Source organism: Hylobates moloch, unplaced genomic scaffold, assembly GCF_009828535.3.
Source record: "Hylobates moloch isolate HMO894 unplaced genomic scaffold, HMol_V3 SCAFFOLD_1, whole genome shotgun sequence".
In the NCBI taxonomy this organism is placed as follows: Eukaryota; Metazoa; Chordata; class Mammalia; order Primates; family Hylobatidae; genus Hylobates; species Hylobates moloch.
In genome coordinates, this window is record NW_026652276.1 from 139,938,241 (window position 1) to 139,965,720 (window position 27,480).

Here is a 27,480-nt window from a genome sequence, read left to right on the forward strand (position 1 = left end):
CTTTCCTGTTTTATTTTTTCCCCCTCTTCATAATCCTTAATGTATTCACTCAATTACTAGCGGTACTATTATTTTTTTGTTTTTTGTTTTGTTTTGTTTTAGAGACAGGGTTTCACTGTTGCCCAGGCTAGAGTACAGTGTCATAATCATAGCTCACTGCAACCTCAACCTCCTGGGTTCAAAAGACCCTCTCACCTCAGCCCCCCGAGTAGCTGGGACTACAGGAGCATGCTGCTGTGCTTGGCTAATTTTTTAACTTTTTTGTAGAGAGAGGGTATTGCTGTGTTGCCCAGACTGGTCTCAAACTCCTGGCTTCAAGTGATCCTCCTACCTCAGCTTCCCACAGTGCTAGGATTAAAGGTGTGAGCCGTGGTACCTGGCCCATTACTATTATATTTTGAACTTAAGTGACAGTGGTAATGTTGGGGAGTGGAGAGCTGGCAGGGCAAGCCAATAGCAAGCAGGTTTTCCCATAGTTCCTGTCTACTCCCCTGTAATGATACATATTATGGGAGTATCTGCTGCTCCTCCTCCACATGGACATAGTTTCCAATTTCCTTAATCCAGCTTCATGAACCACACACCGCTCCTCCGAGAGTGGCTCTCCTTAGAAGTTACTTCTGTTACTTCGCAGCTATTGACAAAGAGACCAATTTTCTTTCCAGTATATACCAAACCCAAGGTATAGCAGTGCTGTCCAATAGAAATATAATGCAAGGGAAATATGTGCATTTAAATTTTCTAGAAGGCACATGAAAACTATAAAAGAAACAGGTGAAATCAATTTTAACAGTATATTGTCCTTAACACTATATATATAATGTCATCATATTAACTTGCAATTGATACTAAGAAATTATTGAAATATTTTACATTCTTTTCTTTGTACTGAGTCTTCAGAATCCTATGTGTATCTTGGATGCACATAACAATTTTGACTAGCCACACTTTAAGTGCTTATAAGACACTTTATTGACGAATGTAGGTTGATACCATAGATTTAACTGTCTATAAATTAAAGCATTGCTGTCTATAAATTAAAACATTTTTTCTTTGCTCTTGCAGGGCTGTTTCTTGTTGGTTGGGTTGTATGCAAATGTGTGTTTGTTAATTAAATATATTTAATGATGTGGAAAAAGAAAGAAATTGGCTCCTTGACCCACCTCCTAGTAGGGTAATAACTTTGTCAAGCACATTGCAGTCTTTGAGATGACCCTTAGGTGTGACCTTGAAGCTGACCTTCTGATAGGCAGGGGTACATTCCTCTTCTGGAGAGATTTGCCTGTGGGAGTGGGTGAGCTTGCTCCTGGGACACTTTCAGTTTATTAAAATCCAGTTATTGGGCCGGGTGCAGTGGCTCATGCCTGTAATTCCAGCACCTCGGGAGGCCAAGGCGGGTGGATCACTTGAGGTCAGGTGTTCAAGACCAGCCTGGGAAACATGGTGAAACCTTGTCTCTACCAAAAAATACAAAAATTAGCCAGGTGTAAACCCAGGAGGCAGAAGTTGCAGTGAGCCGAGATCGCACCACTGCACTCCAGACTGGGTGACAGAGCGAGACCCTATCTCAAAAAAAAAAAAATCCAGTTATTGATCATGGTCAGAGGAGATTCTTGAGAGGCAAGGGGGTCAGAAAGCGGCCATGATAGCAGACCCTACTCTGAAACAAGAAGCAGAGTAAAGGACTGACTAGAGGGGGCCCCAGGACTTTTATATTCAAGCGAGAGGACAAGAATTATTCTGGATCATTCTTAAAAGTCGTTTAAGTGTGCTGTTCTAGGTAGGGAGCTTTTTTCCAAAGATCATTGCATCGGAATGATGGCTTTCTGGATCCTTTTCAAGTTGGCTTTGTTGTTCCCCACTAAAAGCAGCAAAATTATTTAGAGTTAAGGTGCAAGAAACCAAGAATAATTTTTTTTGGCCGAAAGACATTATTTATATAATTGCTGGACACTGACTCAAACTTGCTGTTCCTCTTCCATTCTTCTTCATTCATCTTGACAAAACCAGCTGGTAGGGGGATGGGAGGCACATGGGGCAGTTTATTCTAAGTTGACTGACTCTCTTGTCTTCCCTTTTCCTTAAAACCTGAAAGCAAAATATGTCTCTTTTTAAGAACAACTTGGTTGCAGAAATGACTACTGTTTCATTCAATTTTTCTTCCAGTCTTCTTCAAGCAGGCCTTGGGGACTCAGGCCTCCTGAGTATTACATCCCTAAGACTCTGCACAATTACCAGGAAGAAGTATGGCCAACAGTGAGAGTGATGGGCAGCTGAGGTCAACGCATTGTCCACGGACAGATAACAAGTCTGCCCCCAGTCAGGGACATTTCTTAAATGTTATACTCCTCAGCTGAATTAAAGTTTTCTTCTGCAGCTGAGCTTTTGGGAAACCCATGGGAATTATTGTTTGTTGAGCTGGATAATAGTGAAATTAATTCTTTTCTGCTTAGGGGGAAGGTACTGGTGGGACATGCTAATTGCTTCAGTCCAAAAGAACTCCTGGCCACCTTAGAGTTTGTAATAGAAGAATGATAAGTAAAGCAGCCAGAAGAGGAAGTTTGGAGGGCTGATTTGCAGGAGTTTCATTGATTTAGCATCTGTAGGGAAAATTCCCTTAAAAAAGAATTTTTTTTTTTTGGATTAGTGAACAGGAGAACATTCAAAACTAAGACAGATAGAGGCCAACTGGGAATGCTGTGAAGCCTGGAATAGCTTAGGCTGCTGTTCAATCATTTCCCCAAACAGGAAACCACAGAATGTTAGAGATTAAGGTCATTAGATCATTGAGAAAAAAGCATAAGTTTGTCTGCAAAGTATTATGATATATTGTAAATGGGCCAGAATATAAGCATAAATCTTTCGTCTAAAAATGCAACAACAAAAATCCATCCTTCTCACAAAAGCACAATTTGCTTTCCTGTTGTGCTGAGACACCAAAGCCTCCTTCTGTGGTATTTCTGTAATTTTCCTAATAAATAAGAGCTGTAAGCAGGGAATAAAGAGAAAAGTTTTGTGTTCTCTGTCAGTAACATGTGTGTTTGTTTGTTTTTTTTTTTTAACAACAAAAAAAAAATGGATAAAGTTTAGAACAGTAAGTGGACCTCACATGATTTATTTTCAGTCTTAGCCTTTCATGCTAGCAACAATGAAAATAAACTAAAATGCACATTTATATACATTTCTGTCCCTAATCTCTCAGGCTGTATTAAAAGCACAGAGTTCGTTTTTCACCTTTGATTATCATCGTGGCACCGCCTGACTTAAATTTTAAGTGAAAATCTGTGTTTATAGAGTGTGGAATCTTTCTAGGTGTCTGTAAATGTACTCTTCTGCAGGTATCTTTGGCTAAAATGGTTGCTTTATATCTGCCTTCAATTTTTTACCCCTCAGAGGCATACTTATTTAAAATAAGGGTTAATCTCATCTGATTCTTTTCATTAGGTCTTTACTAGGAAAAGGTTTTCTTGCTGAGAGAGTTAAACTCATGAATAAACTGCTGATTTATGTGCATCTAGAACCTGAAAATTCAATTTATGATTTGAATTGTTAAAAGGACTAGCATTTTAGAAAGGTTTAAGTGAAACTGACTTTTCTTGGCCCTTCTTCTAAGGAAAACTTAAAGAATGAAAGCATAAATTTCCCTTTCCTTTTCTGATTATTCACTGCTTTGAAAAGTTAAAAAAAAACCTGAAGCATTTGGAAGACGGGGTCACATCTTTCCATACCTGTTCCCATGGTACTTAGTCCTTAGTCTCTCCATAAACGTGTCTGTTGAATAGGCAGAGGTCTCATATGAGTAAAATAAAAAACAAACAAACAAACAAAACACACTACATACACAAGTTAGCATGCTCTCTTCTCCAACTCAGACAAAAGGCCACTTCCCTTCCATTTCAGATAGAGGGAACACTTAACCACCTGCAAATCCAGGAAGGAAGTGAAATAAATGGATAGTGTTGGATTGAGACCTACTGATTTTTCTTTTTTACCCATGACAGAGATATGGATACAGAGAATATTTTTCTCTTCTAAGAAAAACAATAGCATAAGCATTGAATAAATGACAACCGCGCTGTGCCTCTGTATGTGAGGATACCAGGGCAGGGGTGGGGGTGTGCCTCAGGTTACAGCTCTGCAAAGTGTTAGCTCATTGTGGCTGAGAGGAAATGCAGGCCCAGCATGGTCAGATCTCCCAATATTTAAATGCTGACTGTCTTAGTTCAGGCTGCTGTAACGTAGGAACATAGACTAAGGGCTTAAAAACAAGAAAAAATTGTTTCTTACAGTTCTGGAAGCTGGAAATCTGAGATCAGATTACCAGCATGATCAGTTCTGGTGAGCATCTTCTCTGGGGTTGCAGACTACTGACCTCTTTTTGTATCCTCACATGGTGGAAAGAGTGATAGAGAGCTCTCTGAGGTCTCTTTTGTAGGGGCACTAATTCCATTCATGAGGGCTCTGCTCTTATTCCCTAATCACCCTCCAAAGGCCCCATCTCCTAACACCATCACTTTGGCTGTTAGGTTTTCCACATTTGAGTTTTGGGAGGATACAAACATGTGGTCCATAACACTGGCATCTAAATGAAAAAACAGTTACAACAACACCATTTGGACTAACCAAATACATCTGTATGCTGAATGCAAGCCTCACACAGCCAACTTAAGACCCCTGCACTCCAGTATAGGAATTTATTTTTTAGTTTATCCTTGATAAAGAGCAATAAAAACATTGATAAAACCTGCTCTTCAAGTTATAGGAAATCTTTAGGTTTGGTATCCTATTTGCCTTTCCTGACAGCTGTGGGATGTAGCTATTTCCACTTTTTAGAGGAGAAAATTAAAGCTCAGAGTGAGTAGATGACATATCCAAGATCACTCAGTGAGCACAGGTCTTGCGGGGCTGAGGCAGGGCCAGAGGTCGAGACTTCTGTCTGAAAGTGTTGGCTACTTTTATAAGCTTCTGCTGTTCTGTCCAGTCAATGGCCTGCCTGGTGCAGTTATTTATGGAGTTCTAACTCCTCCATCCTAAGTGACAATTCTAATCCATAGGTAACATTTCATTTGGAAATTGTTGTACCATTGTGTACTTTATCATGCTTCACATGCATCGTGTTTCATAAATACTCCCAATTCATGTGTGCTTTTCTTTCTTCTTCTTTTTTTTTTTTTTGTAAGAAGGAGTCTCACTCTGTCACCCAGGCTGGAGTGCAGTGGTGCGATCGTGGCTCACTGCGAGCTCTGCCTCCCAGGTTCACTCCATTCTCCTGCCTCAGCCTCCCAAGTAGCTGGGACTACAGGCACCCACCACCACTCCCGGCTAATTTTTTTTTTTTTTTTTTGTATTTTAGTAGAGACGGGGTTTCACCATGTTAGCCAGGATGGTCTCCGTCTCCTGACCTTGTGATCCCCCCACCTCGGCATCCCAAAGTGCTGGGATTACAGGCGTGAGCCACCAAGCCTGGCCACTTTTCTTATACCCATTGTACAGATGAAGAAACTGAGCTCTAGATGGGCTAACTCAATTAAGATAATACCGCCAGTTAGTGGCAGGGGTCAGCGTCAAACCCAGCCATAGAGTTTATGCACATAACTATAAACATATATCCTTAATGTCAAAGAGTCACACTTTAGGTTTGCCACTTGCTTGTGGAATTACAAATATAGAATAAAGCACCGGTTCGGTGTGTTCTTATGGAGGTTAGTGACCTTAGACAGTAGTGAGGCAACGTGGAAGAGCACTTAGAAGCACACAGTTTGGGCTCAAGTTGATCTGAACTTGAATTTCAGTCACCTATTGGGGGATCATGGTACGCTGACTTACCTCCCTGCACCTCTGCCTCCTTGTGCCTAAAATGGGATAAATAACACCTGCCTTCTGAGAATGCTGTAAAATGCTTAGCACAGTTCCTGGAACATAATAAGAAAAACAACAAGAGAGTCTTATTATTACTCAAAAACTTCCTTTTAAAAGCCATAGTCTTCACCACACTTTTCTAACATTTAAGTGTGGGGAAATTCCATGTGATTTTGAATTCCAGGCTTCAGAATTAAAAGTTCCTTTAAAAGAGTAATACATGAATTTATGGCTCTAACTTTCAAGAAAAGACTGAGATGCTGTGGCCAATGCATGTAAAATTAGTAGTCAAGGGTGTGTTATTATTTCGAGAGCTTGAATATATAGAGTTCAGGTTTATCCTGGCTGGATTTCTTCCAACAGTTGGCCTTTTTCTGAAAGAGTGAGATTGACAACCAAGTATTTGACACAGAAAGACCATCCCTATATTCTGAAGGTTTATTTAGAAGAAGTGCTTTGTCGAGTCTCTCTAGTCATTATCAGATGATCAACTTGCTTGAGAAGGAGGAGGACCTAATATTCACTGACCTCTTATTCTGTGTCAGGCACTGTGCTGGGAACTTTGTGTACATGGTCTCATTAGTTCTCGTTACAATTCTGTATAGTTCTTAGCATCCTCGTGTCCAGAAAAGGGGCTGAAGCTCTTGGAAGTTCACCCACATGTCTACGAGTTCCCAGTCATGGTGTGTTGGCATGCACCGCACTGGTCTGAAGGTGTATGAGTTTGGATTTCATGGTTTCAGTGACAGAAACAACTCTGCTTACTTGAAGCATGAAAGGAATTGATTGGAAGACAGGATAGGTCTTAGAATTCATGGAAAAACTGAAGAAGTGGGGTGAACAAAGAGAGCAGATTTGGGAAAATTCTAGGGATCTAGGAAGCAAAACTAATGAGCAGACTTATCAGTGAACTCTATGTCCTCTGCCCATGATTCCAGTTCCAGGAAAAGAGCATTTGAGTGCCTTTACTTAGGTAATTTGCTCATTCTTTGCCAGAGGAGGCAGGACACTGTGATTGACAACCCCCACCAGGGCTATATCCACTGAGGGTGTGGGTGACCCAAAGTACAGTTTCCAGGAGAAGGGAGAGTGGACCTGGGCATGCAAAAGCAGCAGATGATCACTATACAGCACCACATGAAACCATTAAAGAGCAGAATCCATACCCTGTAATTGTCCATTGGTTTTATGGGGTACCAGGCACTGTGCAAGGCCTGGGGATGTAGCACGCAGTTGGGGAGCTCCTGTTTTTAAGGCACTGCTGGTATTTCACAGCTGTTTAGCAAGGCCACTCCCCACCAACTGTGAGTAATGCCCTCGCACACATCCTGTCCATAGAGCCAAAGTGAGAGGTGACTAAGAGATGTCACCAGGGCCAGATAAACAGAGCAAGATTGTTTCTGAACCGGAGATGTGAACTGTGTCTCATATGCAACTAACTCTCAGTTCCCAGCAGCTTTTGGTAGCACTAAATGGTTAGCTGCAGGGAGTCAATAAATGCTTGTTGGTTTGAAGGAACTTAGCTCTTTTCTTAAGGAAAAATTTTAGGTAGAAGGGTGGAAGTCGGGATCTAAGACTCATTCTCTTGCCTCACAGTATCACAGTTTCCGTAACAGTAAAGTGGAGGCCGACGGTGGAACACTTCCCTTCCTGACCTTGTAAAGCAGTACAAGAATAAAGCTCTATGTACATGAAAGCATGTTGAAAAGCAAGAAAGAATTAGTAATGATAAAAATGCTTTTCTCATCTCTGCCTTTTGACAAAGAGGAAAAAAAAAGATGCTTGTTGTCCAAGTCACCAAATGCCATCTCTTATAAATGCTTGAATTCTGGAATGAGTTTTTAAAGATTGTCTATGAACTAAAATTAAGCTTTTTACCTAGTGGTCATGAAAAAAATGAGAGCTGGTATGGTAGTATTTGAATTCTTACAAATTATTTCTCCAAAAGACTCATCTTTTGCCAAACTGAGGTGTCCAACCTCATAGCATTATTGTTCTTTTTTTTTTTTTTTCTCATTATAAAAGCATTCTAGGCTGGGTGCAGTGGCTCATGCCTATAATCCCAGCACTTTAGGAGGCAGGTGGATCACTTGAGCCCAGAATTTGAGACCAGCTTTGGCAACATGGTGATTACCCTGTCTCTACCAAAAGTACGAAAAATAGCCAGTCTCATAACCTGGTCTCTAAATTAATTAATTAATTAATTAAACTTTTTTAAGAATTATTTTAAATGATGAGAACACATGGACACATGGGGGGAACAACACATACTGGGGCCTGTCAGGAGGGTGTTGGGGGAGGGAGAGCATCAGGAAGAATAGATAATGGATGCTGGGCTTAATACCTAGGTGATGAGATGATCTGTACAGCAAACCACCATGGCACACATTTACCTATGTAACAAACCTGCACATGTTCCCCTGAACTTAAAAGTTGAAGAAAAATAATCAATAAATACAAAGCATTCTATGGCCAGGTGTGGTGGCTCATGCCTGTAATCCCAGCATTTTGGGAAGGAAGCTGAAGTGGGCAGATTGCTTGAGCCCAGGAGTTCAAGACCAGCCTGGGCAACATGGTGAAACCGTGTCTCTACAAAATATACAAAAAAATTAGCTGGGTGTAGTGGCATGCACCTGTAGTCCCAGCTACTTGGGAGGCTGAGATGGGAGGATGGCTTGAGCCCAGGAGGTGGCGGTTGCAGTGAGCCAAGATTGTGCCATTGCACTCCAGCTTGGGGGAACATAGTGAGACTCTGTCTCTTAAAAAAAATAAATTAAAAAAAAAAGGATTGTAACCACATTTGCCAAAAAGAAAACAAAACAGAAACCTAGAAAATAGCCAATCTAAAACAAATCAACCACAGCTCAAATAACTGTATTTTGATTTGTTCTTTCCCCAGGTTTGAAGCATTTTGAAATATGTGATAATTAGAGTACAAACAAGTGAAGTCTCAGTTTTTCATTGATTTTTTTTCATAAGCATTTTTCTGTGACATTGCGTAACCATCAATTTCACTAAGCTAAGCAGCCAGCCCTCTAAGGAGTAAAAGAAGTCTCTAAAAGCAGTGGCTTTGCTCCCTTACCAGAGGCCTACAGCTGGCCAGAAAGGAAAGTGAGGAAGTACATGTTCAGGGCACTGCCTGGTACGTCGCTGGAAACCAACTCCAACCAGCTCTTTCCTTATTCCTTGTTTTGTTCCAATCACTATTGACAAGGGAAGTGTAGCTAAAAGTTGCATTCACCTCTGTCTCCTCCTTTCTGTCTTTAGACCTTGTTGCTTAAAATACCAGCAAGCCTCAGGGGTACATTTGCTCCAGAGTGTGCCACTTTTAGCACTGAATGTCTTGCTGGGCAACTCCTGTCCAGGGCAAACTGGGACAGTTGGTCACCCTACCGGGGGAGAAGTGGGATGAGTATGTAGACATACTTGGCCAACCTGTCCCTGTCAGAGCTAAGGTCCTGCCTGGAACTTTTCTAACAGGGTGTGGGTAGCCAGCGTGTGCCCTTGGGCTTCAGGACCACCCCTATGCCATACCCACCTGCTTCTCATGCTCAGTCACTGGGTCCTAGGCTATCTCATCCACTCATCCAGCCTAGAGGCACCTAACTGGGATATTCCTATAGGGGCTCATGAGAGTAAATGTGACGTTTAGGTGAAAATAAGAGCTCTGGAATTCTTATATTTAATGCTGGCCTGCCTTTAAAATCACTTCTCATGATCATTATTCTGATTTCTTTTTTGTTGCATTTGACTTATGTGCCCTTCAGAAATATGAAATGGTTTCCTTGCTTTGCAAAGGAAGGATTTCCATTTGTACCCAAAAGTAGATCTTCTACACACCTACACCTCACCTGTGCGAGATTGTGCAGTTCAGCTCTTCACTGTTTCTTGGTCCAGAGAGTTGGTGCTCTTGTTCTAAGTCTTAACTAACAAGATGAGTCTCGACTAACAACTCAGGGATGGTCCTCATTCCACGTCAGTTCAACATGTAATATAATGCTGTACAGATAAATTTGTTTTGCTGTAACATGGGGACTTTGCTATTGTCCCTTAAGGATGAAAAAAATCACATTGATTTCAAAATATAGTAATGATCGTAAGTAAACAAAGCTGTGGGAGACACATGAGAGATGCAAGCTGCCTATAGTGGCCATAGAGAGTAAAACTAAATGGATGCACTATGAATTTGCTGATTGATCAGCATCTTTTACACTGAATTCTAGAAGAAGAATCACTTTATGCTTGATGATCTTTGCTAATCAGCTATAATCAGGTCTTCGTAGAATGGTGAAGTAATTAAGTCTTGTTCACTGGTACTAATCTTATATAATTGTTTCCATACTGTTGGCCAAAACAACTATAGGAGGTTTTGCAGAGGCCATAAGTGCTCAAGGTCTTTGAGGTAATTTCTCTATGTAAACAATGCAAATATTTTATTACCGGAGTTCAGCTGAATTTTTTTAACAGGCTTTAAATCTATCAGGATTTTCCTGTGGGTTTCTTCTTAGGAGAGTGGGGGTGGTGATGGTGACTGAGTAACATGAAAGGCCCCGTGTTCCTGCAGTGGGGGCCCAGGGCTCTTTCATCTTGGTCTGACTGCTGTCCCACTGCTGCTTGAGGATTTGGAGTGTGTAAAAGTCCTGGGCTTTTAATTATGTTTGAGCCTTTTAAGAAGCCCGCACCATAAAGGGAAAGACGGAAACATATGCAGTGAAATATTTTATATCCAATTTGAGGATTCAACCAAAGGTCTCCACTCGGGCCAAATCAGAGCCTTCAAATAGATCAAAGGTAGCATGGGGTTGAGGCCGACCTCTTTGTTGGAGGTGGAGTGGCAATACTTTATGATAATTAATATGTTAGTTGCATAAAAGTAGCATAAGAGTAGGAAAAAAAGGAGAGTATATTACTCAGATTTCCACCATCTAAATATTAACATTTTTCAAACTTTGTATTAATATATGTGAATATGTACATTGATTTTTATAGTTATAATTGTGATATACATTATACTTGACTTTCTGCTTTCATATTTAACATTATGTGATAAGCATTTCTCACATTGCATCATGGTTCAATGAAACATTTTAAATGGTGTTAGAATATCCTATAGAATTCTTAGACTGTTGTGCATTTACCTACTCAATTATAGGACTTCTGGATTGTGTTTGAGTTTTTCATTATAAGGCTCAATGAATATATATAATTTTTAAAAATTTCTTTGGACCTGTTTTCCTAGAATATGTTCTACAAGTTGAAATTACCGGGACGAGGAATTTCAACATTTTTAAGTTTGGGGGCAGAAAATTGGCTACTGATTTTCTGAAAAGTAGAGCCATTTTATACTGTCCCCATTAGTTCTACAACTTTATCAGAATTGGGAATTATCTGAATTCTTTTTTCAAGCAAATTGAAAATTGTTTTAGGATTAAAGAGTTACCTCAGTGTTGTTTTTCCTATGATAACCATCAGTTTGACACACACACAAAAATGTATTCTAGGAAGAAAGAACATTCCTCACTGTTGACAAGCAGCTATCATATTTTTAAAAATGAAGTTTTGCAAGTGGCATGGCAGGCATAGTTGCTTCCAGCAAGAAACAAATTTGAGGCATCTGAATCTCTCTGTCTGCTGCTGCAAAAAAATTATACTTGCTACTGAAATCAATGTAGGAGAGGAGAACAATATGGATTAGCAATACCCAAGAGAATGCTCAGCTTGCCAGCGACTGCAGTGCCTGAAGTTGAAGTTAATGAAATGCAGGCTTCATGAAAATCCTAGGGGGTAGTATTCCTTAGTTCCACTAAAATGTAACCAGTCTTCCTTCTTAACATAGCCATAAATCCAAGTAAAACCTATATATATGTATCACTGAGTAATACAACACAAATGTTTTTGCAGCCAAGAGAGGCCTTTATGCAGATTACTATGAAGAATGCAATGGTAGAGACAAGGCTTGAGTTTATTTCAGATTGTTGTTGTTTATGGCTAACTAGAAGAAAATCTCAGAGAGATTCATGTCTCTTTTTATCTCTCGCTGGCTCACTATTTATACCTAGCTCGATTCATGAGCTTCACCTCCTAAATCTTGCATTTGCTGATGGCTTGATTTCATTTCAGGTTCTGATCTACAATGGCCAACTGGACATCATCGTGGCAGCTGCCCTGACAGAGCGCTCCTTGATGGGCATGGACTGGAAAGGATCCCAGGAATACAAGAAGGCAGAAAAAAAAGTTTGGAAGATCTTTAAATCTGACAGTGAAGTGGCTGGTTACATCCGGCAAGTGGGTGACTTCCATCAGGTAGGAAGATGCTTGGGAGCAGGCAGGTTGTGGGAATGGGAGAGTGGGATTGAAAATAAAGCCTGAATACCAGTGAGACATGGCCGACCTTAAGCAAAGCCATACAACAGCCAGTGTGTGTCTTCTGTGGCCCTACTTTCCACAGAGAAGAGTGGTCTGAGTTCATAAATACATAGGACTAAATATAAAACCAGACAAAAGTTTAGGCATTGTTCAGGAGGTAAGGAGACAATTCATTAAAAAGACAGTGCTCAGTCCAAAGAGGCAAATCATTAATGAGAGAATTGCAGTCTATTTGGGGAGAGAACTTGACAAATTATAAAAGGAAGTTTCATCACAATCTCCTCTGGCAAATGTATGATCACATCTTTCTATTACATGTGGAGCCTCAGGACAAAATCTCTCTAGCTGATACCCTAGTGCAACCTCCACTTTGGGGTCAGATGTTACTCTCATCATCTTCCTTTCTTGTAATGTCCTCTTCAAGTGTTGGAATCATGGTTATATTGGCCTCATAAAATAAGTTGGGACGTGTTTCCTCTTTCTGTTGTTGGAAACAGTATCTTTAAGTGTTAGGAGAATTCACTGGTGAAGCCATCTGGGCCTGGAGATTTCTTTGAGGGAAGGGTTTTGTTGTTGTTGATATGTAAGTGTACATCTTTATAGAATACATGTAATATTTTGATACATGTATTTAATGTTAATGACCAAATCAGGGTATTTAGGATATCCATCACCTCAAACATGTATCATCTCATCATATTGGGAACGTTTCAAATCTCTTCTAGCTATTTTGAAATATACAATAATCATTCTTAACTATAGTCACCCTACTGTGCTATTGAACACTAGAATTTATTCCTTCTATCTAACTGTCTGCACCCCTTAACCAGTCTCTCTTCGTCTTCCCACCCATCCCCACTTCCCAGCCTCTGGTAACTATCATTCTATTCTCTACCTCCATGAAATTAACTTTTTACGCTCCCACGTATGAGTGAGAACATATGATATTTGTCTTTCTTTGCCTGGCTTATTTCCTTTAACATAATGACCTCCAGTTCCATCCATGTCACTGCAAGTGATAGGATTTCATTCTTTTTTATGGCTTAGTAATATTCCATTGTGTATATATGCCACATTTTTTAAATCCATTCATCTGTTGATAGACACTTGGGGTGATTCCATGTCATGGCTATTGTGAATAGTACTATAATAAACATGGGGTGCAGATCTTCCTTTGATATACTGATTTCTTTTCCTTTAGAAAAATACCAAGTAGTGGAATTGCTGCAGCATATGGTAATTGTATTTGTAGTTTTTTTTAGAAACTTACATATTGTTTTCTATAATGGCTGTACTAATTTACATTCCTACCAATAGTGTATGAGTTCATTTTCTCTGCATCCTCATCAGCATCTGTTATTTTTTGTCTTTTTGGTAATAGCCATTATAACTCCAATGAGATGATACCTTATTGTGGTTTTAATTTGCATTTCCCTGATGATTAGTGATGTTGAGCATTTTTCCATATACCTGTTGGGCACCTGTATGTCTTCTTTTGAGAAATGTCTGTTAAGATCCTTTTCTCACTTTTTTTTTTTTTTTTTTTGAGACGGAGTCTTGCTCTGTCACCCAGGCTGGAGTGCAGTGGCGGGATCTCTCGGTTCACTGCAAGCCCCATCTCCCTGGTTCACGCCGTTCTCCTGCCTCAGCTTCCTGAGTAGCTGGGACTACAGGCGCCTGCCACCACGCCTGGCTAATTTTTTGTATTTTTAGTAGAGATGGGGTTTCACCGTTGTTAGCCAGGATGGTCTCGATCTCCTGACCTCGTGATCTGCCCACCTCGGCCTCCCAAAGTGCTGGGATTACGGGCTTGAGCCACCGCGCCTGGCCCTTTTCTCACTTTTTAATGGTATTATTTATGTTTTGTGCTCTTCAGTTGCTTGAGTTCCTTGTATATTCTGGATATTAGTCTTTGGTCAGATGGAAGGTTGGCAGATATTTTTTCCTATTCTACAGGTTGTCTCTTCACTCTATTGATTGTTCCCTTTGCTGTGAAGAAACTTTTTAGTTTAATGTAGACCCATTTGTCTATTTATGGTTTTATTGCCTATGCTTTTGGGGTCTTAGCCATAAAAGCTTTACCTACACCAGTGTCCTGAAGTGTTTCCCCTGTTTTCTTCTAGTGGTTTTATCATTTTGAGTCTTATGTTTAAGTCTTTAATCTATTTTGAGCTTATTTTACATAGATAAGGTGAGAGATAGGGGTTTAGTTTTTGAGCTTATTCTATGTGTATGTGGTGAGAGGTAGGGGTTTAGTTTCATTCTTCTGCATATGGATCCCAGTTTACTCAGCACCATTCATAGAAGAGGTTGTCCTTTCCCCAGTGTATGTTGTTGTCAGCTTTGTCAGAGATTATTTGGCTATAAATACGTGGATTTATTTCTGGGTTTCCTATTCTGCGCCATTGGTCTATGTGCCTGTTTTTGTACTAATACCTTGCTGTTTTGGTTGTTATTGCTTTGTAGTATATTTTGAAATCAGGTAGTGTGATGCCTCCAGCTTTGTTCTTTTTGCTCAGTATTGCTTTGACTATTTGGGGTCTTTTGTGGTCCATGTGAATTTTAGAACTTTTTTTTACTTCTGTGACAAATGCCATTAGTATTTTAATAGTTATGCATTGAACCTGTAGATTGCTTTATTCAGTATGATCATTTTAACAATATTAATTTTTCCAATCCATGAGCATGAAGTGTCTTCCATTTGTGTCCTGTTCAAATTCTTACATCAGCATTTTATAGTTTTCCTTGTAGAGATCTTTTACCTCCTTGATTGAATCTATTTTAAGGTTATTTATTTCTTTTGTAGCTATTGTAAATGGGATTGCTTTCTTGATTTCTTTTTTAGCTAGTTCATTATTAGTGTATAGAAATGCTAGTGAGTTTTGTATATTGATTTTGTATCTTACAACTTTACTGAATTCATTTATCAGTTCTGAAAAGTTTTTCGGTGGAGTCTTTAGTTTTTTCTGTATAAAAGATTGTGTCATCTGCAAAGAGAAACAGTTTGACTTGCTCTTTTTCAGTATGAATGCCTTTTGTTTCTTTTTCTTACCCAGTTGCTCTGGCTAGGACTTCTGGTACTATGTTGAATGGGAGTGGTGAAAGGGGACATTCTTATCTTGTTCCGATTCTTAGAGGAAATGCTTTCAGCTTTTTCCTATTCAGTATGATGATGTTTGTCGTATATGGCCTTTATTATGTTGTGGTATGTTCCTTCTATGCCTGATTTGTTGACAGTTTTTTATCATGAAGGGATGTTGGATTTTATCAAATGTTTTTCTTAATCTATTGAGATAAACTTACGGTTTTTGTCTTTCATTCTGTTGATGTGATGTATCATGTTTATTGATTTGCATATGTTGAACCGTCCTTGCATTTCTGGGATAAATTCCACTTGATTATGGTGTATTATCTTTTTGATGTGTTGTTGGATTCTGTTTGCTAGTATTTTGTTGAAGATTTTTACATCTATATTCATTAGGGAGATTGGCCTGTAGTTTTCTTTTTGTGTGTGTCCTTGTCTGGTTTTGGTATCAGGATGATGGCCTTGTAGAATGAATTAGAAAGAATTGCCTCCTCTTTAATTTTAAAGAATTAGTTTGAGAAGAATTTGTGTTAGCTCTTTCATGTAAGTTTGGTAGAATTTGGCAGAAAAGTCATCCAGTCCTAGACTTTCCTTTGTTGGGAGAATTTTTATTACTGATTCAATCTTATTATTCTTTATTGGTCTGTTCAAGTTTTCTATATCTTCCTGGTTCAATCTTGGTAGGCTGTATATGTCCAGGAATTTATCCATTCCCCTAGGTTTTCCAGTTTGTTAGGCTAAAATTGTCCATAATAGTCTGATGATCCTTTGTTTTTCTATGGTATCAATTGTAATGTCTCATTTTCCATTTCTGATTTTATTTATTTGGGTTTTCTCTCTTCTTTTCTTGATTAGTATAGCCTAGTCTAGTTTATTGATTTTATTTATCTTTTTTAAAAACAGGCTTTTTTGTTTCATTGATCCTTTGTATTTCTTTTTAGTTTCTATTCCATTTAGTTCTGCTGTGATTTTTATTATTCCTTTGTTCTAATTTTGGGTTTAGAACAAAAGATATTGGGTTTGGTTTGTTCTTGCTTTTCTAGTTTTTTAAAGATGCATCTTTAGGTTGTATATTTAAACACTTTCTACTTTTTTGATGTAGGTATTTATTACTATAAACTTCCATCTTAGCACTACTTTTGCTGTATCCTATAGGTTTTGGTATTTTGCGTTTCCATTTTCATTTGTTTCAAGAAATGTTTAAATTTTCTTCTTGATTTCTTAATTGATTCAATGGTCATTCAGGAGCATGTTTTTAATTTTCATGTATTTGTACAGTTTCCAAAGTTTTCCTTGGTATTGATTTCCAGTTTAATTCCATTGTAGTCTTAGAATATACTTGATATGATTCTGATTATTTTACATTTGTTGAGACTTGTTTAATGGCATAACAAATGATCTGTCCTAGAGAATGTTTCCTGTGCTGATGAGAAAAAAATGCATTATGTAGCAGTTGGATAACATGTTCTGTAAATGTCTGTTAGTTCTATTTTGTCTAAAGTGCAGTTTAAATCTGACGTTTCTTTCTTATTTTTCTGTCTAAATGATGGCAAATTCTGAGACTGTTTGTTGAAGTCCTCAACTATTACTGTATTGGAGCCTATCTCTCCCTTCAGATCCAATACTATTTGCTTTATATATTTGTGTGCTCCAGTGTTGGCTGCATATATTTAATATAATTGGGATGGTCATATCTTCTTGCTAAATTGAAAACTTTTTTTTACAATTTTTATCTTGAAATCTGTTTTATCTAAGTACAGCTACTCCTTCTCACTTTTGGTTTCTGTTTACATGGAATATAATTGTTTATTCCTTTACTTTCAGTCTGTATGTGTCTTTGCAGCTGATGTGAGTTTCTTGTAGGTAGCTGATATGGTTTGGATGTTTGTCCCCTCCAAGTCTTATGTTGAAATGTGATTCCCAATATTGGAGATGGGGCCTGATGGGAGGTGATTGTGTGATGGGGAAGATTCCTCATGAATGGCTTTGCACCAGTCCCTTGGTGATAAGTGAGTTTTCACTCAGTTCCTGTGAGACCTGGTTATTTAACAGAGTCTGGGACCTCCTCCATCTCTCTCTCTTGTTCCTGCTCTTGTCATGTGAAACACATGCACCCACTTTGCCTTCTGCCATAATTGTAAGCTTCCTGAAGCCCTCATCAGAAGCTGAGCAAATGTTGGTGCCATGCTTGTATAGCCTACAGAATTGTAAGCCAATTAAACCTCTTTCCTTTATAAATTACCCAGCCTCAGGTATGTTTTTATTATGATGCAGAATGGCCTAACACAGTAGCTTATAGTTAGATCATATTTTATTTCTATCCATTCAGCCGGTTTATGTCTTTTATGTGGGAAATTTAATCCATTTACATTCAAAGTTATTATTGATAGGTGAGAACTTATTTCTGCCATTTTGTTAATTGTTTTCTGGTTGTTTTATATATCCTTTGTTCCTTTCTTCCTCTCTTATTGCTTATCATTTTGGTTTGATGGTTTTCTGTAGTAGTAACATTTGAGTCTTTTCTCTTTCTCATTTATGAGAAGCCAGTGAGTTTATAATTGCATGTTTTCTTGATGGTAGGTATTGTCCTTTCACTTCCAGATATAGGACTGCCTTAAGCATTTCTTGTAGGGCCAGTCCAATGGTAATGAATGTCCTTAGTTTTTGCTTGTCTGGGAAAGACTTTCTTTTTCCTTCTTTTTTGAAGGATGGCTTTGTGGGTATAGTAATCTTGGTTGTCAGTTTTGTTCTTTCAGCACTTTGAATATATCATCTCATTTTCTCGTGGCATATAAGTTTCTGCTGAGAAAACTGTTAGTCTGATAGGGATTCCCTTATATGTGCCTTGACAATTTTCTCTTGCTAATTTTAGAATTCTTTCTTTGTCTTTGACTTTTGACAGTATAACTGTAATATGCCCTGGAGAAGACATTTTTGGATTGAATCCATTTGGAGATTTTTGAGCTTCCTGTTCTAGATGCCTATATCTCTTGCAAGACTTCGGAAGTTTTGGGCTATAATGTCATTAAGTAAGCTTTCTATGCCTTTGCTTACCTCTCCTTCTTCTGGAACACCCAAAATGTGAATATTTGGTTGCCTGCTTTATGGTGTTCCATATGTCATGTAGGCTTTCTTTGTTCTTTATTAAACTTTATATATATGTACTTTTTTGTCTGAGTTATTTCAAAAGACATTTCTTCTAGTTCAAAAAGTATTCTGCTTGATCTCTATTATTGAAGCTCTTGATTATATTTTTTTGTTTCATTCATTGAATTCTTCAGTTACAGAATTTCTGATTGGTTCTTTTTTATGTATCAATCTCTGATGAATTTCTTATTCTGATTATGAACTGTTTTTGATTTCCTTCTCTTATTTATCTCTGTTATCTTGTATCTCGCTAAGCTTCTTTAATAACACTATTATGAAATCTTTCCCAGATATTTCATAGATTTATTTTTCATTGAAATCTGTTGCTAGGGAATTATTGTTTTTTTACACATATCACATTTCCTTGCTTTTTCATGTTTGTTTGTTTTTACATTGATACCTGTGAATCTGGTGTAACAGTCCCTTCTTCTGATTTTTTTAATTGACTTTTGTAGGAAAGATGTTTTCCAATAGATGTGTCTATAGGGTTGGTTGTGTAGGGCACTTTGGTTTTGATTTTGAGTGGGCACAGTAATGTAGTCTTCAGATGACTTCTTCAGCTATAATCAGTGTCTGTGGTATCTTTGAGTTCCTCAGTGGGTTAGGCTGTGGTTTTTAGTAGATGCTGTAGTGAGGTTTTGCTATGGATTGGGACACCAGGTGGGCCAGTTCTTTGGCACCAGTATGCTGTTTCTTGGGTTCCCAGGTGGCATACATGGAAACTGGTAGAAGCAGGTCTGAGTGGGCTGATCCTTGGGCCTTCATATTATTTGGCTGAGTCCCTACCCAAATCTCATCCTGAGTTGTAGCTCCCATAATCCCCACATGTCATAGAAGGGACCCGGTGGGAGGTAATTGAATCATGGGAGCAAGTCTTTCCTGTGCTGTTCTCGTGATAGTGAATAAGTCTCGTGAGATCTGATGGTTTTATAAAAGGGAGTTCCTCCACACAAGCTCTCTTGCCTGCTGCCCTATAAGATGGGCCTTTGCTTCTCCTTTGCCTTCCAGCATGTTTGTGAGTGCCCCCCCCACAGCCATGTGGAACTGTGAGCCCATTAAACCTCTTTCCCTTATAAATTACCCAGTCTCAGGTATGTCTTTATTAGCAGTATGAGAACAGACTAATACAGGCTTCCAGGTGACTTGCTAAAGCACTGGCAGTGGCAGCAGTAGGCCAGGCTGGCAAGTGGATCACTGAACTCCTGAGCAGTGTGCATGGCATCAGCAATGGCAATAGCAGCAGTGGGCACTAGCACTGATGGCAGCAAACTTGGTGGGCCAGTCCCCCAGCCCCAAGGTGGTACATATGCAGGTGAGTGCTGGTGGAGGTGATGGCAACAGGCTGGGAGTGGACATCCTCAGGTCCCTGGAAGGAATGCATTGGCTCCAGCATTGGCGGGAAAGGTGTATTGATCTCTAGGCCTCTGGATAATGCGCATATGCACTGGCAGGCTGGGGAGGCCTGTCCTTAGCACCCCCAGGTGTGGATGTGCAGGGCAGGCCTATTCCCAGGCCTCTGGACAATGCCCACAGGCACTGGTGAGGGTGGGGCCAGGTGAGCTGGAGCTGTCCTCAGGCCCTGCAATGGTGTGTGCATACAAAGGCTGTGGCAGGCAGGGCTGATCAATTCCCAGGCCCCCAGACAACATGCACAGGCACTGGCAACCTGTGTGGGCCCATTTTCAGCTCCATGGAAGGCATGTATGCATGCCAGTGGCAGTGGGTGGGGTAGGTCAATCCCCAGACTCCTGGATAATGTTCATGGGCACAGGTGAAGGCAGTGCAGAGGCAGGCCTGTGCCTAGGCCTCTAGATGGCATATGTGGGTGATGCCTGTGGCAGTGTGTGGGGTTGATCAATCCCCAGGACCTCGAATGGCACACCAGGATGCCAGTTGTAGTAGCAATGGGTATCTTTAGGCACTTTGATGATGTATGTGGGCACCAGTGGCAGTGGGGGTGGTAGGTTGACCTCCTGGTTCCCAGATGATGCGTGTGGGCACTGGTGGTGGTGGCAGACAGGCAGACTTGTTTTTAGGTCTCCTGGTGGCAAGCAGACCAGGTTGATCTCCAGGACCTTGGATGGTGCCCTTGGGCCAAGAGGCAGGCTAGATGGGCCTGTCCTCAGGTCCTTGGACTGTGCCTGGGTGAGCCAGTTCCCAGGCCCCCTTAAGATATGTGCAGGTGTGCAGCAACCCTGCTGCTGGGGGGTAAGGATTTGCTGTCAGTGGCAACGGCCCCAGGCAGGCAGCTCTCAGGCTCTGGAGAGTACATGCTTTGGCTCCCTTTGTCCCTAGGGCAGCCTCCCCAATGTGTTTCACTACCCATTCCTTGGGGTGTAAGACATTGCATGAGCTAAAGTTTTGGGGACGCATCTGCACTGCTGACTCCAGCCAGTATCATGATGCTGTAAACCTTTGGGTAGATGTAGGGGGGTGTCTGCAGGGGTTTAGGGATGTAGATATGTAGGGGGTATTGAGCCCCAAGGTGTGATGTAGTCTGGTGGGGGCCGGGCTCTCAAAATGGCACCATGCCATAGCTGCTTGAATCTCAAGGGATGTGTGGGACCCAGTGTGAACATCTTCTGTAGAATAATGTCATTACATGGACTCCAGGCATCTCTTTATACTAGTCTCAGGGCTTGTGAGGGCTGAGGGGCTCTCCTGTGGCTAAAATTTTAGGAATCTGTGGTGGGAATATGGACTGCTGACTGCTGGGAATCTCTCACTTACCTTTTACCCACAGTGGGAGTTTCCCCTGGCTCTGAGTTGATCTTGGCTGGGTCAGCTTCTTCACTTCCCTTTCCTTCTATGCTCAGAAGTTCTCAGTCACTTTCCTGCTAAATTCCATTGTTTTCTTTAGATGTTCTGTTTGACATCTAATTATCTATTTGCCACTCTGGTCCTTCTTTGTGAAGGAGGTGACAGCCAGGTGCCTCAGGCAGCCATCTTGAAGCCCCTCCAATGGAGGGTTTTCAATTGCAGATTCAATTTCTAAAGTAGATATGGGATTACTTACCTTTTCTGTTTCTTTATGTGTCAGTTTTCATAGGCTGTAATTTTTTTTCAGGGATTTGTCTATTTCATCCAAAATTTCAGATTCATTGACACAAAGTTGCTTTATAACATCATCTTTTTTTTTTTCTTGAGACAGAATCCCACTCTGTCTGCCCAGGCTAGAGTGCAGTGGCATGATCTTGGCTCACTACAACCTCCGCCTTCTAGGACATGAGGTCATGTCTCAGCCTCCCAAGTAGCTGGGACTACAGGCATGTACCACCACACCTGGCTAATTTATTTGTATTTTTAGTAGAGACAGGGTTTCACCTTGTTGGCCAGGCTGTTCTCGAACTCCTGACCTCAAGTGATCCACCCACCTTGGCCTCCCAAAGTGCTGGGATTACAGGTATGAGCCACCACGCTCGGCCTGTAACATCATCTTAATATGATTTAATGTTTCTTAAGATCTCTGGTGTTTAATTAGCACCTCTCTTGCCTGAGGTTTAACAATTTTATTCTTTTCAAAGAACCAATTTTTATCTTTATTTTTCTCGATTATATTTTTGCTTGCTATTTTATTAATTTGTGCTTTATCCTTATTATCTTCCTGCTATTCTTTTCATTGTGTGTGACTTACTATTCTTTTTTTAAAACAACATGAATTTTTAGCCTTTATTTATTTCTAAAATATGCATCCAATGGGAGAAATAAATTCCTGTTGTTTAAGCCATCCAGTATGGTATCCTTATAGGACTATTGAGAGAGTTTGGATAAGTTAATAAGCTTAGGGCAATTCCTGGCTCATTGTAAATTTTGCTATTTTTATTTTTATTATTATTACCCTGGATTGCTTACAAGAGTACATATAACAAAGAAAATTATAAATCGTAATAGTCAAGATTCAGGAAAATATGTTTATTGAAAATCAACATATAAGGGAAAGTTGGACTATTAATATTCAGGCCATTAAGGGCATATTTGAATGTTGAGCTGCCAGGGAGTGGTCGACATGTTACCTCCCCCCATCTGCTACACTACTTTGTGATGAACATCTCACCAGGCACACACAGGATCTCCTCAAGATTATTTGATGGCTGCCTCCACCACCTGTTATTTTATATCCCCTGGACCAGCCTTGTGAAATGCTCCTAGGCCTGGCATCCCACATGTGTCCTGCTTGACTCTTTGCATAAAACGTCCAGCTTGGGAGGCCAGATTGCTGCTTCAGGGCAGCATGTCCCACAGAGGTGGGAAAAGGAATTGGCTGCCAGTCAGAAACTGGTGGCAAATATCACACTCAACCCGCTGACTCTTCTTGTGAATGCAAAACACATTTAGAGATGAAATGGTACTCCTCTGGCTGCCAAAAAAACAAGTAACAAAAGAAGCAAGGCCCACATATGTTTGTGATAGTGAGTGTTTTACCACGCAGCAAGAGATCTCCATTTTGTGTAGGTGATTTTAAAATGTTGGCAAAGATCCTTCCCCCTTAGTGCCTCAGCATTGGTTTGGGGTGGTTTGTGGAGATGAGGGTTATGAGGAGGGAAAAGCACTCCTGTGTGAACAAAGGCATTCTCTGTGAGGCTTGGATCTAAGAATACTGTCCAAATGTCAAGCGTCTGATAATGAAGAAAACGGACCTTAGCCATGGACTTGCTTTTCAGCATCAGACACACAAAACAGAAGCACGAGTATGTGTCTGCCAAAAAAGCAACCTCATTCTCTGCCAAACACCACAGCTCTTAATTTAAAAAACTGAAACCAAAGTAGACTTGTCTCTGGATGGCTACCTAAAATGTCCACTTAAAGAAATGACAGCTCTCCTAGGGGAGCAGTACGGTACCGAGAGAGGGAGCAATTTTCCCTGTGTATTCACATCAAGCCATGCCCCAGAGAAATCAAACACAGCTCCCACCAGCCTTCAGAGATCCAATGAAGAGCGAGTGCTTCTTGTTGCTCCTTGTTGGCTCTGACCTAGAAGGTAACAAGTCTTTGGTACTGGTGCCGTTTTAAGGATTGGACACTGCCCTGTTATATAATCCGAGCAGCAGACTTTCTGAGCTTCTGTCAAATTTAGAAGTTGTCTGTAAAATGCAAGGTCTGGACTAACTTATTTCTAAGATATCACCTAACAAAAATCTGAAATACCTATATTTCATTAATGCCCAGAGGGGCTCAGTTAGCCAGCAATGCAATGTGGAATAGTGTAGGGACTTTCAGCAAATGTCATAATGCTCTCTATGCTTACACAGATATGTAAATATCTATATCTATCTATCTATATATATATATATATATATATATATATATATCTCCATATACCTATCTCTAGCCACTGAGATAGAGAGAAATATACACAAAATGTAAATCCCAGGCTACATGATAACCAAAGTCATGGGTAGCCTCTGCACTGGCATTGACCATAAACCCTAACTAGTGTTATCTCTGGGTCCCAGAAGTTGAGTCCTCTTTCTCCTTGTCTGTTGACAACCCATGGCCATCGCTCTCAAGGCCACCCTTTTGGGATCTTTCTGTGCCTTTCTCCAAATATCAAAGTTGCTGTTCATTATCTGAGTTGATATTGTCACTGCATTTGAAATGTAGGACATTTTATTCTTAACATGCCAGCCCTAGGGAAGTTTTGACTCCACATTTAGAAATTTAAAACTTTGGCCGGGCACGGTTGCTCACGCCTGTAATCCGAGCACTTTGGGAGGCTGAGGCGGGTGGATCACTTGAGGCCAGGAGTTCGAGACCAGCCTGGCCAACATGGTGAAATCTCATCTCTACTAAAAATACAAAAATTAGCTAGGCATGGTGGCACACACCTGTAATCCCAGCTACTCAGGAGTCAGAGGCATGAGAATTGCTTGAACTTGGGAGGTAGAGGTTGTAGTGAGCTGAGATTGTGCCACTGCACTCCAGATTGGGCAACAGAGTGAGACCCTGTCTCAAAAAAAAAAAAAAAAAAAAAAGATTAAAAATTTTAATCAGAATAATAGCCATACTGACAAATTGCTTTAAGATTTTTTTTTTTTAGAATAAATGTCATTAAGCTGAATGTCCTGGAGACAGAAAACTCTTCTGTTTTTTCCATCGTTATTTTATTGAAAATATCTTTATTGACACAAATTATTTTTCATATAAACATTGAAAAAATGTTGAGTCATTGAGCAGTTTTCATTTTTACCGAATCTTACTGGGTATAGCTTCTATAATCATGAGTTTTGCATGATCTCCAACAGGCTGATTTTCCTGATTGCAATTTGAGCCCTTACTATTTTTATTTTATGTTTTCACTGTCAATATCAATTCCATTTCTTCCAAAACTACAAGATGGATTATGTCAGCTAGGTTGTATTTAATGGCTGGAATGAATTTTAGGTCTCATTTTCCAGGGAAGGGAAACTGAAACCCAGAGGTTAAGTGACTTCCCTAAAGTATCCTACCCATTTCATGTCTGAGCTGAGGTTAGAGTCTTGGCTTACAGCCCAGAGTTTCTCTACTTCACAAGCATATCCACTACTGGAATAATGGAATCACAGCAGTGCGCTCGTACAGTTAAAATTGGAGCCTATATGCATGCCTACCATAATTAAAGCAGGGCCGAGAAATAATGTATTTCACATCTAGTGTTAGCTCTGAATCCACACGCAAGGTGACCACCTCCTATAGACAGAGAGAAGATTGGGGTTTTTTGTTTCGTTTTGTTTTGTTTTTGTGTTGCCCATGCTGGAATGCAGTGGCATGATCTTGGCTCACTGCAACCTCTACCTCCCAGGTGCAAGCGATTTTCCTGTCTCAGCCTCCCAAGTAGCTGGGATTACAGACACACACCATCATGCCCAGCTAATTTTGTATTTTTAGTGGAGATGGGGTTTCACCGTGTTGGCCAGGCTGGTCTCAAACTCCTGACCTCAGGTGATCTGCCTGCCTCGGCCTCCCAAAGTGCTGGGATTACAGGCGTGAGCCACCACGCCCAGCTAATTGGGTTTTTTACAAAGGCACTAAGATTTGGTGGTGAGGCCAGGTTCATATAATGTTAAGAAAAGTTACGGCTTTATCAGGGAACTTGTGATATTAATAAAAGAATGCATGCTGAAATTGGCCAAAATGAGCAGAGAGAATATGGTGGGCAGTGTCATGGATAAGAGAATACAGGGCAGGGCACAGGGCAGAGTGCATAGTGTGGCTCATAGCCTGCAGCTTGGAGAGTGAGAGGTGGGAGAGAAACCAGAATGGGAACATCGGGCCTGGATAGTAGGCAAGGAGTGTCTGTTCCATTGTTTAAGCAGTGGGGAGCCATCAGAGGTTTGAAAGCACATTCTAAAAGCTGTTCTTTGGGAAGTTTATAATGGTAACTTTAGGATGAATTCAGGGTGAGGAAACTCTAGAAATAGGAAGTCATATAAGGAGCTTTATTGGAAGAAGATTCTCCATCTATTTCATACGTCCACCTTGTTGATATTGATTTGGAAGTCCTGAAATAGAGGTCATGGGGAATAAGGTTTGGAATGCCCAAGCTGTGAGGACTGATTCCCTGTTTGAGAGATGGTGTTTACTGTGTGTCCACACCAACTTAAAGGCTAAGTATCCACAGGGAGATCACCGCATGCTGGTGTCCCTGGCACTTCCTCAATGGCCCTAGTAAGCATCCTCAGCCCCCTAAAGCACAAGCCCTGCACCAAGACTTGCACCTTGACCTTGACCTGGTTTTAGGTTATGGAGCCCTCAGGCCCATGGTCTGCCACACTGTGCTCAGGGGCTTCTCCCAAAATGTCCTGGTTTCCAACAGGAATCAGAACTTCAGCTAGAGATTACATCTAGGGAAACCAAAGGGAAGGAGCATGCCACCCTGAAGCTTGACTGTTCTGGAAAGCCCTCACCAATTGGAGGGGGGTCTATGACATGAGAAGAAGATGGAGTTAGACAAACCTGGTTTAAACTTTCATTTTGCCACTTGCTAGCTGTGGGCTGGTTACTGGTCCTGGAAACTTTTTTTTTTTTTTTTTTTTTTTGATATGGAGTCTCACTCTGTCATCCAGGCTGGAGTGCAGTGGCATGATCTTGGCTCATTGTAACCTCCACCTCCTGGGTTCAAGTGATTCTCCTGTCTCAGCCTCCCAAGTAGCTGGGATTACAGGTACCCACCATCACATCTGGCTGATTTTTGTGTTTTTAGTAGAGACAGGGTTTCACCATATTGGCCAAGCTGGTCTCGAACTCCTGACCTCAGTTGATCCACTTGCCTTGGCCTCCCAAAGTTCTGGAATTACAGGCATGAGCCACCACGCTGGAAACTCTTGAGTGAGAACAGTTACTTCATAGGGGTGATGGGAATGTCAAAAGGGATGATAAGGATGGCGACCGATGATTCGGCATCTGTGAGCTCTCAGGCCACGGTCTACCACACACTTTTTTAATCCACAATTTTGTGGAATCAGAGTAGCTATCCTATAAACTATGTCATGGTATTTACTAACTCATAACTGAGGAAACAGAAGCTTCACCTGAAAAACTTGCTTAAGGCTTTGAACAGTAATAGTATCTGAGATTTAAAAATCCAAATTTCAACCTTTCCACCACCCCACAGTGTCTTTAAGTACCTGTGAGGGGAGTGCAGTGGGGAGGGATGAACTGTAGCCGGATCTAGGCTACATGCCCCGCTGTATTAGTCTGTTCTTGTACTGCTATAAGGAAATACCTGAGACAGGGTAATTTCTAAGACAAGAGGTTTAATTGGCTCACGGTTCTGCAGGCTGTACAGGAAGCATGACAGCATCTCCTTCTGAAGAGGCCTCAGGGAGTTTTACTTATGGCAGAGGGCAAAGCTGGAGCGGGCAAAGCTGGAGCAGGCAAGAGCGAGCGGGGGAGATGCCACACACCTTTAAACCTTTAGACGACAAGATCTCGTGAGAACTCACTATTGCCAGGACAGCACCAAGGGAGACGTGGTGGGGACAGCACCATTCATGAGAAATCTGCCCCATGATCCAATCACCTCCCACCAGGCCCCACCTCCAACA

At 40.7% G+C, this 27,480-nt stretch overlaps 1 protein-coding gene across 22 annotated transcripts in view; it reads left to right on the forward strand.

Annotated features, from left to right (window-relative positions):
- CPVL (carboxypeptidase vitellogenic like) overlaps window positions 1–27,480 on the forward strand; it is a 267,444-nt gene that overhangs the window by 155,799 nt on the left and 84,165 nt on the right. For 21 of the 22 annotated variants that reach the window (XM_058446171.1, XM_058446165.1, XM_058446168.1 and 18 more), the window contains one exon: window positions 11,980–12,162. In XM_058446171.1, coding sequence (XP_058302154.1) covers window positions 11,980–12,162 — 183 coding nt within the window. Of the gene's footprint in view, window positions 1–11,979; window positions 12,163–18,212; window positions 18,435–27,480 lie in introns of those variants that run through there. The other variant, XM_058446167.1, reaches the window with a different exon arrangement.